The sequence below is a fragment of the Cryptomeria japonica genome, chromosome 10 (genome assembly GCF_030272615.1).
Source record: "Cryptomeria japonica chromosome 10, Sugi_1.0, whole genome shotgun sequence".
NCBI lineage: Eukaryota > Viridiplantae > Streptophyta > Pinopsida > Cupressales > Cupressaceae > Cryptomeria > Cryptomeria japonica.
Genome location: NC_081414.1, coordinates 920,510,627 through 920,524,834, shown reverse-complemented (window position 1 = coordinate 920,524,834; position 14,208 = coordinate 920,510,627). Strand labels below are relative to the sequence as shown.

The 14,208-nt window shown below is 35.3% G+C and overlaps 1 protein-coding gene across 6 annotated transcripts in view; it reads left to right on the top strand.

Annotated features, from left to right (window-relative positions):
* LOC131038334 (disease resistance protein Roq1) overlaps positions 1 to 12,545 on the top strand; it is a 29,310-nt gene extending 16,765 nt beyond the window's left edge. Inside the window, exons 1-7 of one of the 6 annotated variants that reach the window (XM_059211971.1) lie at positions 5,177 to 5,594; positions 6,009 to 6,089; positions 8,673 to 9,461; positions 9,588 to 10,677; positions 10,806 to 11,060; positions 11,198 to 11,893; positions 12,077 to 12,545. In XM_059211971.1, the coding sequence (XP_059067954.1) occupies positions 8,863 to 9,461; positions 9,588 to 10,677; positions 10,806 to 11,060; positions 11,198 to 11,893; positions 12,077 to 12,499 (3,063 nt within the window). In that variant the 5' untranslated portion in view covers positions 5,177 to 5,594; positions 6,009 to 6,089; positions 8,673 to 8,862 and the 3' untranslated portion in view covers positions 12,500 to 12,545. The other 5 variants (XM_059211970.1, XM_059211969.1, XM_059211968.1 and 2 more) reach the window with 5 other exon arrangements.
* Positions 12,546 to 14,208: the final 1,663 nt, after the last annotated feature.

Below are 14,208 nucleotides of genomic sequence, written 5' to 3'. Positions count from 1 at the left end.
TTTATTTTCTTTATTCAATCAATATCGTGATTTTGGATTATTGCACAACACTTATTATATTGATTTTTTTTTTGTAAATTTAAAATTTTGGTTTAGAGCCTTAACAAGATGTCAATATTTGTTGTGTTCATCTTATAAACTTCTTATACATTTGCCTTCACACTCTTGCAGTAATGCATGACACTGATCTATTGATGTAAATTTGAAGCTAATTTGTTTCGCTATATTTCATATTTTTATTTGCTATATTCTTTGTAAACATTTACTTTCAGAATCTTACATTACTTCATGTTACTGATGCTATTCATGCACATTTGAAGTTGGTTTAGGTCCTTATCATTGAATTTATTTATATTTTGTAATCGATTTATGGATATACATTTGCCTTCACACACTTGTTGTAATGTATCATATAGATTCCTCTAATGTAAATTTGAAGTTTGATTTAAGTTTTTACTATTACATGTCTTTATTTGTTGTATTAATCATTTATTGGTTCATTATTAAATTCAATTTTCACATTCTTTGATTTGTACTCTTCAATAAAATCTAAAATTTAACTTGAAGTAATCTTATTTTCTTACACAACATACTTTTCTTCTCCTCATAAAACACCCTACTCAAAAAAAAAAAGTGACGAATGTCACAACTCCATTAAATTGGAATCTCTTCATTGTAAATCACATTTATTCTCCTGAAAAAGAAAACTCCATGGAAGGCAATTACGATGGTGTGAAGGCATCCCTTTTTTTTACAGCTCAGCCTTGTAATTTATCCTTATTCTTCAATATTTATTAAAAAATATTCTAGATAGAGGTAGGAAAGTGTTTCTTTTCAGATGCCAAAATGCACGTGTCGCCTCTTAGTTGGAAAGAATTGTAGAGGGTCACATTTCTTTTGCGAAGGGTAATATTCGTTTATTTTGTTCTTCAATTATTGATCCGGGAGGATCTAGAAGACTTGACCTCCCCCTCTCTACTTTTTCTCTGCGTCACTAAGAGCAAGAGGATTCCTTGGACATGATAGGGGCTAAGTTTCTATTGAAAGTAATGAAGCCTATATTAAGGAGGTGGTAGTTCAAACCACCAACCCCCCGCTTACTGTTCATGCCTCACAGCTGGTGCTTCCGCATAGCCTTAAAACAATTTTTGTTTGGAAACAAAGGTAGTCCGTGGAGGTAGGGCCCGAGCCCCTTCATTTACACAAGATCAAAACAATAATTAAACCATACAAACCCGAAATTAAGGAGAGCCCATGTTATAATATTTTAAGCCATTATTAAAAGATTATAAGGCTCGAATTGGGGTGTATGGAATATTTGTAAAATATTATTGTTTTAACCCCATTTTAGCATATGAAATTGTATATAACTGGGAGTGTTTGTCTTGTAAAGGCAATCAATTTTTCATTGTGAGAAGAATTTAGAATTTCTCTTGAAAAGAAATTGGAGAACAAGAGTCTTCCTGATTTTTGTAAGCACAAAAACATTTGTTAAATTGTAATACTCTCCAGTGCAATTGGGTTAAGAGGCAATTGAAGCCTAGCCCGTGAAGAAGAGTATGCGAGTGTCTTTAGGTGCGTGCGGAGACTGTGAGAGATGTTGCAAGTTTGAAGCTTGGATGATGTAATAAGGTGGTTTATGCTTGGCGTCATCAATAAAGCGGTCCTACATTGAGAAGCAGACCCAGAGACGTAGCTCATATTGAGTGAACTCCGTTATCAAGCTCGTGATCTCTCTTCTATCTACTAATTCTCTTTTATTCGATTGATTTTCAATTTCTTCTTTAAGTTATTGTTTAACATTATTAAGTTGTGCAAAGGATTAATTGAGTTTAGCTTTTGTAATTTCAATGGTTAAAAAACATAACCACATAATTCTGTTTGCAATTGGGAAAAATCTGTAATTCAAATTAAGCACAATTTTATTTGTAAGCCTTAATTTCAGATCAAGTGGTATCAGAGCAGTTTAACAAAAAAAAAATCGCAAGTGGTGGATGTTAATCAGGTTGAAATTAAAGCAAGGAGAAGGTGTACTTGAAGAATTTAATCCAGAGATCGGATTGAGGCAAGTTACTCGAAGATCAACCATGGCACAATCGGAAGAAGGAAAACGTGTTAATCCTGAACTCTTTGAGAACGAAGAAAAATTCCGTAAAGCATTCCTAGACATGAAGATGACGGTGGAAGAATTGTACAAGGATAGGCAGAAGAAAAAGGAAAGAAAAGACAAAAAGAGGAAGGAAGGTGAATCCCCTTTGAAAGACGTCAAAGACAAAGGAGTAGGAGGTGGTAGTGACCCTCCTGAACCTCCATCCCCGTCTTCTTCGTCTTCTTCTTCTTCATCTTCTTCATCTTCTTCTTCTACTTCTTCCCCCAAGAAAAAACAACCTGTACAGTCCGAGTCTAATTCACCTTTGTTAAAGCTTGATGTTAAATTTGAATTGCCAACCTATAATGGAGAAGTGGATGCAGAAAAACTTGATAATTGGATAAAACAAGTTGAAGTTTATTGCAGGATTCAGAAGTTTACTGATAACGCTTCAAAGATCCAGTTAGCCACTCTTCGCCTGGGAGGCACAACCTTAATCTGGTGGGAGAGCAGAACTCAGGAAGATCTTAGCCGATATGGTAAAATAATTTCTTCTTGGTTTGAGTTTACAGCTACACTTAAGAAACAATTTTATCCATTAGGTCACATGCAAAAAGTAGTAATGAATTGGCAATCATTAAGGCAAGAGAAAGGACAAAGTGTGCAGGAATATACACAGGAGTTTAGAAAAAGAGCTTTAATTTTGGGCATTCCTTTATACACGCAAGAAACTTTGTTAAAGTATATAGGTGGATTGCATGAGAATTTGAGACATACAATACTTATGTTTAATCCAACTAACCTTGATGAAGTTAGTGTGCAAGCCATTCATCTTGAAACTGGCTCAAGGAATAGCCATGATAGTCTTTTCATGGAATCCATTTTACACAAAGGGAGCAAGAAAGGGAAGGAGAAAATGCAGCGAACAATTTCCGTGAAGAACGAGGAGGAGAAGCCTTATTGCTCACACTGCAAAAGAGAAGGCCATGAAGATGCAAAATGTTGGAAATTGCATCCTGATCAGAAACCCAAGTGGTTCAAGAATCAAAAGGGTAAGCAAAAGACCACAGCTATCGTGAAAGACCTTGGTTCAGATTCTGGTGATGAATCCAAGATAACAATTGTGGGTATAAAAGATATTGTTCCTGTTGCTAATTCTAGTTCCCATACTTCCTCTATGAAGTGTAATGAGGTCTCTCTTGAAAGAAAAAGGACTGAATTGTTTCACATAAGGGCTATTGCAAAACAAACTAAAATTGATACACTCATAGATAGTGGATCACAAGTGAACTTAATCTCTGAACAAGTTGTTAAGCAATTGGGATTAAAAACAACACCTCATCCTAAACCATATCCATTGGGTTGGGTGCATGATAATGCTCAGTTACATGTATCAAAACAATGTAAACTCCGATTTGCAATCACATCCAAGTTTGTAGATGAGATAGAGTTAGATGTAATTCCGCTTGACATTTGTGGGATGGTTCTAGGCAGTCCTTATTTGTATGACAGGAAGGCCATTTTCTATAGGGAACATAACAAGTACCATTTGTTTAAAGATGGAATTGAATTCATAGTGAAATCTTATTGCATGAGGAATGATAGATCTATTGTAAACACAAGAAATTTGAAGATGATTATAAATTCAAGTAATACATTAACCCTCAAGTTTGTAACAACTAGTGATATTAAGCATGACAATTCTAATCATGATAAAATGTCACAGATAGCACAGTGTGAGGAGCAGTTGCAAGTATATCTAAGCCTTCAGCCAAAGGTGGTAAAAGAGGGTTTGAATGATTCATTTTCTAATGATGTTCCTGTTCAGGAGATCCAGCACGCTGATACTTTTTCTTCTGCATCATTTTATTCAGTCTTGTTTGCTATTCTGCTAGTTAGTTCTATGTGGATGATGGATGCGACAATGAATATTGATGAAATTACAGTTGATTGTATCAGCAAAGTTATCTCATTTTTCATCTTATTTGTGATGAGTCAGATGTTCGGAATTCCAGTAGGGTGGACAAATGATGCTGGGCAAGTGAGGCAACAATGCCCTCACTTAAATTCTATGTAAAAGTAGACCTTTTGGTGGTCCAAAAGCTTCTCAATTGGGAGGAATGATCCGGGAGGATCTAGAAGACTTGACCTCCCCCTCTCTACTTTTTCTCTGCATCGCTAAGAGCAAGCGGATTCCTTGGACATGATAGGGGCTAAGTTTCTATTGAAAGTATTGAAGCCTATATTAAGGAGGTGGCAGTTCAAACCACCAACCCCCCGCTTACTGTTCATGCCTCACAGTTGGTGCTTCCGCATAGCCTTAAAACAAATTTTGTTTGGAAACAAAGGCAGTCCATGGAGGTAGGGCCCGAGCCCCTTCATTTACACAAGATCAAAACAATAATTAAACCATACAAACCCGAAATTAAGGAGAGCCCATGTTATAATATTTTAAGCCATTATTAAAAGATTATAAGGCTCAAATTAGGGTGTATGGAATATTTGTAAAATATTATTGTTTTAACCCCATTTTAGCATATGAAATTGTATATAACTGGGAGTGTTTGTCTTGTAAAGGCAATCAATTTTTCATTGTGAGAAGAATTTAGAATTTCTCTTGAAAAGAAATTGGAGAACAAGAGTCTTCCTGATTTTTGTAAGCACAAAAACATTTGTTAAATTGTAATACTCTCCAGTGCAATTGGGTTAAGAGGCAATTGAAGCCTAGCCCGTGAAGAAGAGTATGCGAGTGTCTTTAGGTGCGTGTGGAGACTATGAGAGATGTTGCAAGTTTGAAGCTTGGATGATGTAATAAGGTGGTTTATGCTTGGCGTCATCAATAAAGCGGTCCTACATTGAGAAGTGGACCCGGAGACGTAGCTCATATTCAGTGAACTCCATTATCAAGCTCGTGATCTCTCTTCTATCTACTAATTCTCTTTTATTCGATTGATTTTCAATTTCTTCTTTAAGTTATTGTTTAACATTATTAAGTTGTGCAAATGATTAATTGAGCTTAGCTTTTGTAATTTCAACGGTTAAAAAACATAACCACGTAATTCTGTTTGCGATTGGGAAAAATCTGTAATTCAAATTAAGCACAATTTTATTTGTAAGCCTTAATTTCAGATCAATTATTTACCCACTTGCTGGATGACAGCTGGCAAAAACCTGTTCGGTGTAAAAGCTTAGCCGATAGCCTATATATTTTGTAGCAGCTTTCCCCTGGAAAACATCTCAGGCATTTAAAGCAATCCTCGACCTACGCCTGAAAAAAAAATTTAGTTCGCAAATAATATTTTCGTTTAAAAGGCTGCAATAATCTTGTCTCGAGCTCAAGAACCTAGTAGCTCTAGAACCCCCATATTTTTAGAGCCACTTCTCGTTTATTGAGAATATATTGAAAAGAAAACTGCTTTGCTAGGGTTGCGTAACATTTAATCTGCAAATTCTACCCACCATCGGCAGGGTTTACGGTGCCACACAATTTGTGCAGAATCTTCAGGTAAGTCACTTGCCATGGTTTCACTGGGTTTTTATTTTGTGGAAATCTGTATCAACTCGGTCATGTTTTGGCTGTTCTTTTATTGCATTCTAAAATAATTATGCTGTTATCTGAAGGCATTGGTTCTGTAGTTTAACAGTTGCTGTTTTCATAGATGATATTACTGTAATACCGATACCTATTTGTTTCTTCGCATTTTGTAGCAGCTTTACCCTGGAAAACATCTCTCAGGCATTTAAAGCAATCCTCGCCCTACGCCTGGAAATAAATTTTAGTTCGCAAATAATATTTTCGTTTAGAAGGCTGCAATAATCTTGTCTCGAGCTCAAGAACCTAGTAGCTCTAGAACCCCCATATTTTTAGAGCCACTTTTCGTTTATTGAGAATATATTGAAAAGAAAACTGCTTTTCTAGGGTTGCGTAACATTTAATCTGCAAATTCTACCCACCATCGGCAGGGTTTACGGTGCCACACAATTTGTGCAGAATCTTCAGGTAAGTCACTTGCCATGGTTTCACTGGGTTTTTATTTTGTGGAAATCTGTATCAACTCGGTCATGATTTGGCTGTTCTTTTATTGCATTCTAAAATAATTATGCTGTTATCTGAAGGCATTGGTTCTGTGGTTTAACAGTTGCTGTTTTCATATATGATATTACTGTAATACCGATACCTATTTGTTTCTTCGCATTTTGTAAAATGGACTATTCATAAAATTCGACATTGGATAACAATTTTCTGTTTGGAAAAGTTATTTGACAAACAATTATGTGGCTTTTTTCTCTTTTCAAATTTTAAATTGATCTCTATTGTTTTGTTGAAGGAATATTAATGTCAAAATGGATGCCTATATAGCAAAGAGGCTTTATGGTTTGCACCAATAATTTAACTAAATCCCATATCATGATAAATAATTAATGGTTTTTGTCGTTATTAGGTACGTTCAAATTGGCTGCACCGGGTTTGTCTAGGGGTATGCTTGGGTATGTTTAGGGTGCATACCTGCGCTTACCCGTCAGTACCAAAGTCATTAAGCACCAAAAAGTAACAACAAAATATTTTTTCTTTTTTTCTTTTCCATCCAAAACCATGATGATTTATGAAAGATTGAAGATAATTATTATTTTTGATTGTCAAATTTGTAATTTGAATCGTGACCTCATACACAAATGATATAGATACTATAACATTGGGCATAATATTGAAATCAATTGACATCTAATATTTTTCTTTATCATTACAATTTTGGTATTTACCTTCGATCAATGATGAAGAATCATACTTTTAAATGTATTTAGTTTTACAATTTAATAAATTTCTTTAAATTTTTGTGTATAAACACCCCCACACACCCACCCAAAACATATTGTACCCAAGGAAAAAAATTGTCATATTGACAATGCCCATATCCCATACTTGTTCCCGTACCCATACCAACAACTCAATCTTTTTGTCTTCTCTTCACTAGTTATTGCCACAAGGCTCCAATATAGATATCCAAACATCACATTGATCCTTCAATTATTTTGTGAGCTTCAAGATCAAAGGAAATTTACTATCTATATTTTGAGTTCCTTTCATATATACATTCATACTAATTTAAATGATAGGAATATGGTGCATGATGAAATGTTCATGTAGATAAAAATAATTGCAACATTTTTTTTCCTTGTCAATGTTGCATTTGGCCTAAGAAGAGCACAAAAATCAATCTCGATGTACATATTATGATTATGGAATACAAATAGGCATGACAAATTGAAGGAAACTCTTAATATTCAAGTGAGTTAGTTCGAAGACCATGGCATGAAAAGTTGGGAATAACATGTGTGATTGCTTGTTTTGAATGGAACAAGCTCCTTTGTGTGATTGTTGCTTGTATAGAAGAGCGTCAACCTTCATTCTAGAAATTATCTTTTGTTTGTTGGTTAGTCCATACACAAGTTGTTTGAGCTTCGTGAGATCTAAACAGACAACCATAAGTCTTACATTGAAATAAGACCATTCATATGTCTATTAGTGGGTTACTACCACTTAAAACAAAATTAAGATAATTCCAATGGCATGTTTGAAAGATATTTAGTTTATAGTATATCAGTAACCTCCAAGTTTTTGAGATGGTTATGTTTCTTCTTGTAATTTAAATGATAGGAATATGGTGCACGGTGAAATGTTCACGTAGATAAAAATACTTGCAACAATTTTTTTTTCTTGGCAATGTTTCATTTTGGCCTAAAAAGAGCACAAAAATCAATCTCCTGGTACATATGATGATTATGGAATACAAATAGGAATGACAAATTGAAGGAAACTCTTAATATTCAAGTGAGAGTTAGTTCGGAGACCATGGCATGAAAAGTTGGGAATAACATGTGTGATTGCTTGTTTTGAATGAAACAAGTTCCTTTGTGTGATTGTTGCTTGTATAGAAGAGCGTCAACCTTCATTCTAAAGATTATCTTTTATTTAGGTTGGTTAGTCTATACTCAAATTGTTTGAGCTTTGTGAGATCTAAACAGACAACCATAAGTTGTAAGTTGAAATAAGACAAAATTAAGATAATTCCAATGGCATGTTTGAAAGATATTAGTTTATAGTATATCAATAACCTCGTTTTTGAGATGGTTATGTTTCTTCTTGTAACATTTAGGAACTTTTAGTATGGATTTTAGTTCAATAAATATTCAATATATATATATAATTCAAAGATAGTGTGGTGAGGTGACTTAGTTTAAATACTTGACTATTTTGAAATGTTATTTGATCATCATGTGCCTAATTTAGGAGAACTAGTAAGCAATTAAAGGACCCATATAAAGGCCATCTTTTAAAATGTAAGGTAGCCCTAATATTTTTTTTTGTTAGCTATGTTGTTTTGGTTTTTCAGGTTATATTATCACATTTTCTAGATGTAGGTATAATTGTATTAAATTATGTGGATGGACAATATTTGTGTATGTTGACATGATTTGGCATGATTTCACGTATTTCATTATAAAATGACATCCAATGGTATTTTGTATTTCCTATCTTTATAGGCGTCTAATTATTTTGTGGCTGCATGTGCTTATTTTTCAGATATAACAAAACACTTTGGCCTGTGGAAAATCTACAAGAATGAAAATGATAATTGTTAAATGCAGAGAGAAGATGATGATGACATTCCTTTGAATTTCCAATTGACACATCCCTACACATCCTAAAGCAAGTAAATATTGTTGTATCCTTTCATCAAATCCAAACTACTCTGCCTTTGAAAGATCCATTCATGGCTTCCTTCTCCTCCTCATCTCGCCAAGATCCATTCATGGCTTCCTCCTCCTCCTCATCTCGCCAAGATCCATTCATGGCTTCCTCCTCCTCATCTCGCCAAGAATTTATAGAATATCAACACCAAAGAGAAAGATCAATTGCATCTCCTAAATTATATGATGCGTTCATCAGCCACCGAGGCCCTGATGTTAAAGACACCCTTGCTAAAGAACTATATGACCACCTTAAAGCTAGAGAATGCAAGGCATTTCTGGATCGTGAAGAAATAGAAGGGGGAGATTCTATTTCCTCTGCTATTCGCAGTGCTATATGTTCATCTGTGGTTCAAATAGCCATATTTTCCAAAGGATATGCAATGTCCTCTTGGTGCTTAAACGAGCTTGTTCTTATGTTAGAACAAACTGATGCCTTGTTTATTCCTGTGTTCTACGATGTAGAACCCAAGGAGCTTCGTTGCACAGAGAGGGGAGCGTATGCTGCGGCATTTTCTAATTATCAAAGTAAAGGAAAGTACCTGGACAAGCTAGATGAATGGAAAAAAGCCCTCCATTTTGCTTCAAACATATCTGGTTATGAATTTATCAAGTATAAAGAGTAAGCTTACTCTATGTTCTTTGAATTGATTGCGATGCATCATATTTTCCCTTTTTCTTCATAAATGACATTCATTTTACCTTAGTATAATGACTTTTTAAAGATGTTCTTCGTTTTCGATTTCAGTAATTTGTGTGAAAAGATTGTGTCCCGTGTGCTGCAAGAAATGAAAAGAAGGATACCATTACATGTTGCCAAATATCCGGTCGGACTTGCTGAAGTTGTCCAAGATTTTGAAAGTTGTTGTTCAGAGACAGGGAAGCATAAGGTCACGATAGTAGGGATCTATGGGCTCGGAGGGTCCGGCAAGACCACCTTAGCAAAAGAATTGTTTAACAGGAAGCGTTCAGAATACCATGCATCTTGCTTTCTCTCTGATGTGAGAGATTCACATGCAAATCGTGATTTGCAATCCTTGCAAAGCCAACTCTTCAGAGATCTCTTCCATGAACCTCGGGTGTTTAGTAATGTGGATGAAGGAATAGGACAGCTGAAGCATCGTCTGGGAAGGTCAAGGCATCTGCATTTCCTAATAGTCCTTGATGACGTAGATCATGGCGACCAGTTAGATGCCCTGTTATTTGAAGGCTTGCTGAGTCGGGGTAGCCTAGTTATCATTACAACGCGTGACCAAAGTGTGTTGAGGGGAGCAGATTTCCGTTATAGGATGAAGGGAATGAATTTGGATCATGCCAAAGAGCTCTTCTGTAATCATGCTTTTGGCGCACGGGATCCACCCGTTGCATATAATAAATTGGTTGAAAGTTTCGTGAAATTCTGTGGAGGTTTACCCCTATCAGTCAAAGTTTTGGGCGCCCATGTTTATGGTAGGGATGAGTATTACTGGGAGTTAGAACTGGAAAAAATTAAGAAAATCCAGCCTAAGGAAATCATGCAAAAGCTTAAAATCAGCTTTGATGGTCTAGAGAGTCACGAGAAACAGATATTTATAGACATGGCTTGTTTTTTCAATAGGAAGCCTTTAAGCTATATAGCAGATATGGTACCAGTCTGGAATGCATCTGGTTGGAGCGCTGAACATGCAATTCAGATTTTGCAGGAAAAATGCCTGATTGAAGTGAGCGCACCTATGCAGGTGTTGGGCATAACTCTCAAGCACATTGAAATGCACGATCACTTCCGTGATCTGGGAAGGCAAATGGCAGATGAATTGGGCCCTCCTCGGCTGTGGAAACCACATTATCTTAGATCAATGGTGTGTTTCATCTTTACATCTTTGGAATTAAAACTATAAAAAGCTTTTGCAAAAACATTTCAAGAAATATAGGTTTTATATCTTTCTCTCCAGCCAACCACACTTTTAACCCTGATCGTTATATGTAGGAAGCGAAGGGATTTAAACAAATCCTAGCAGAAACAAAGGGCAGGTGTTTCCATGAGTTGGAGTACTCGTCCTTCAAAACCACAACCTATTTTATGGGTAGTATAGGTGACTCCGCGGAGACTGAACTCCTCTGGCTTAAGATTTCAGAAAACATCCCTTCATGGATTCCTCTACGAAAATTGCACAATTTACAAGTTTCGGGAATGAAAGAATTGTGGAGCACTTTTCAGCAACAGTTGCAGGTCAATACCCAGGTATTTCGTCTTTCTTTGCCATAAATTGAGTCTCTCTTAACGAGAGTATAAATTTTATTATACTAGATTAGCGAATATTCTTTATTACTGAGAAGTGAGAACTAATTCATTTTCTTGCGATTAATTATGAATGCCAGGACAGTTTTGAGTTGAGAAACCTGGAGATTTCATATTCTCCCTCTTTGCAAAATCTTCCAGATTTGATAGAAAAGTTCAGTCATTTAGAAAAATTACGGATCATCGGTTCCTTGCAGAAGACTGATACAACATTCTTCGTACAATCACTTCAACAACTTAGTAATCTTAGATCATTGTATTTGTGCGGGGAGGGCGCTTCTTTAAGCGGGACTTTGAACTTGAGCAAAGTTAGAGATTCAATTGATTTTGAAGCTTCCACAAGAAACCCCATGCACAACCTTCAAGCCATAGTGTTTCAAAATTTAAATGATATATCAAAGTTGGTAATTAGTGGAGAGATTTGTCCCCGACTTCGATCATTGAGAGTTTTAGAGATGGAGAATCTAAATGAAATGGAGTTAAAGCAGCTAGAGAGGCTGAATACTCTTGTAGTGTATAAATGTCCCAAACTGGAAGCAATATCAGGGTTATCTTCCCTAACAGGGCTTCAAGTGTTATCCACAGAGCAATTTGAGGGATTGAAATCATTGCCGACCTTTTCACATCTTCGTCGGCTGGAGCGAATCAACATTGGTGCATCTCATCAGCTGCAGAACACACAAGGTCTAGAAGAGTTGCAAGGATTGAGAAGCCTGGAAATTGAAGTGCCTTATGATGGAGATGCAAGTGTATGGAATTTCATTCATGGACTAAGGGTAATACATACTTTTTCTAAATCGATTTTAAGTGCAAAGTTACTGTATTTAGTGTGAAAGTGAGTTAGAGAAAAAAAATAATGTTTTTTAAGCTGTCTTTAAAATTATGTGCTTTGCATTTCTACCATTTCTGTAAATTGTTTAATGCTCAGCAATTATGCATTGATATGTTAAATGTTTCAGGAGCTGCCGTCCGAGTATGCCATTTTAATAGGGAGGCCAGTAGATGCAGCACTGTCCAGATTGAATGGAAATTTATTTTCTGATGTGATCGGGGCCGAAACAATCATTGAGATTGGGGAAGGCAAGAACTATGCACTGCATATGGAAAGCTCATCAAGTGAGATAAGCATGTACAGTATGATTATAATGTCTGACGAAGATACTTGTCTCATAGGGCTTAAACCTTTATATTCTGTTTCGAATTTCTCTATGCATTACTTTCCAGAGGAAGGAGAATGGTTGCTTACAGCTATATTGACAGATTGTAAAGTTAGTCTATTTTATGGCAGTATAATTAAGGGATTTATGGCCACCGTGGAGAAAGGGGAAGAAGCAAAAGCCTTGACTGTACTGCAAAGAATTGTTGAGCGATTGTACACATGAATATTAATATTTTATCATCATTCTTGTATGGATTATTTAAAATTGATCGCAGTTTCAAATTTTTATTTTATTTTATTCAAGTAAAATAGTTTAAAAAAAAATTATTGTTTGTTTCCTCGAACTGAAACTCTCAATTTTATAAAATATATTAAGGAAAATATAATATCTTTTTAAGTGTAGTTAATTAACATGTTGTATTTATACACATTTTTAGTATATTATTTATATTGGTTATTTAACTTAATTAGAAGTAGCTTTAAATTCAATTTCTATTGTTGTTTTGAATACTTAATTAACTTCTAATTATGAAAGAGGAGGTTCTCTGACATAAATATGTTGATTACAAAAAAATAGTCCAATAAGATGTTCAAATTCTCTTGAATCCTTATTTCCCCCTCATTGTGATTGTCCAAATAAACTCTTATGAGTTTGTAAAATAGTCAAATAGACTTTGAGCAAGCAACTGGTTGAAAGTGTAGAAGCTAGTAAAAATCACACTAAAATAATGTTTGATATCCATCAATTAGCTCACATTTTCATTTTCCAGGTATAGTGATTTCCACCACCAAATTTAGCGAATACTTGTGCCATGTTTTAAAGCTCCCAATTTGGCATGGGTTGAGGATGTGGAAAATAGTTTTGTTGCTATAGATTGCATTTTATTGAAATGTTTTTATGTCATTTGAACAATTTTTCATACAAAAATAGCATTTCATGACACCATCTATAATTTCAATTTGCACATTCTTGTACTTTTTTTATTCTTCCTCATTAACATACAAAGTCTCATCTTTATGTTGGCATAAAAAAAAAAGCAAAATAGAGGTACCCCAATCGCCGCCACCTCATATTCACTTATTTATAGTCTCGAAGTTTTCTTACCAATCGAGGTTGAATTGCCATCTCTATGGATATGCTTGAAATATTTCATCTTCAATGAAGATTACGCCGTGGCAAGGCTTACTCAGCTAGATCTTCTTGATGAGAGGTGTCAAAGGGCCTATGATTATCTCCATATCTATCAAAATATTCTTAAGAAACAATATCATAAGAAGGTTCACCCTCGGGAGTTTGAAGTGGGTGACTTGGTCCTAAGAGAGAATCCGAGAAATCAATAAAAAGGAAAGTTTGAGCCAAACTAGACTGGCCCATATGTTGTCACAACTAAATATGGTTTAGGGGCCTATCCATTATCTACTCTAGAAGGGGAGCCTCTCATTAATAATCCCCTCAACATTCCGCACATCGAAAGATTCTACACCTATTCTGTGGGAGTGTACCCCACTCTTTGATAACATTGAAAAATACAAAAAAAAATAAAAAAATTGAAAAATAAAAAGAAAAGGGCAAAAAAAACAAAAAAAAAGTAAAAAGAAATAAATCGTCCTGTGGTGAAAATCACTTCTTGTGATGCCTTGGATAAGGATATGTAGTAAAAAATTGGAAATGGGTGCCATGTATAAAGGCTAGTTCCATTATCCCTCAAATTCTTGTTCTACTTTCTTGCATGGTATCGATAGCTATTCGACTTCTCCATCCTCTATCCATATCAATATCAATGTCTAGCATTCCATCACTCAGTCATGTCGATTACCTTACACTTACCATGATCGAACATTTAATGGGGATATCTATGCAATTATCGCATATACATAGTTTGTGCCAATGCCAGTCCTTTGTATATGCTTTCATCCATTCTTGGACATCCT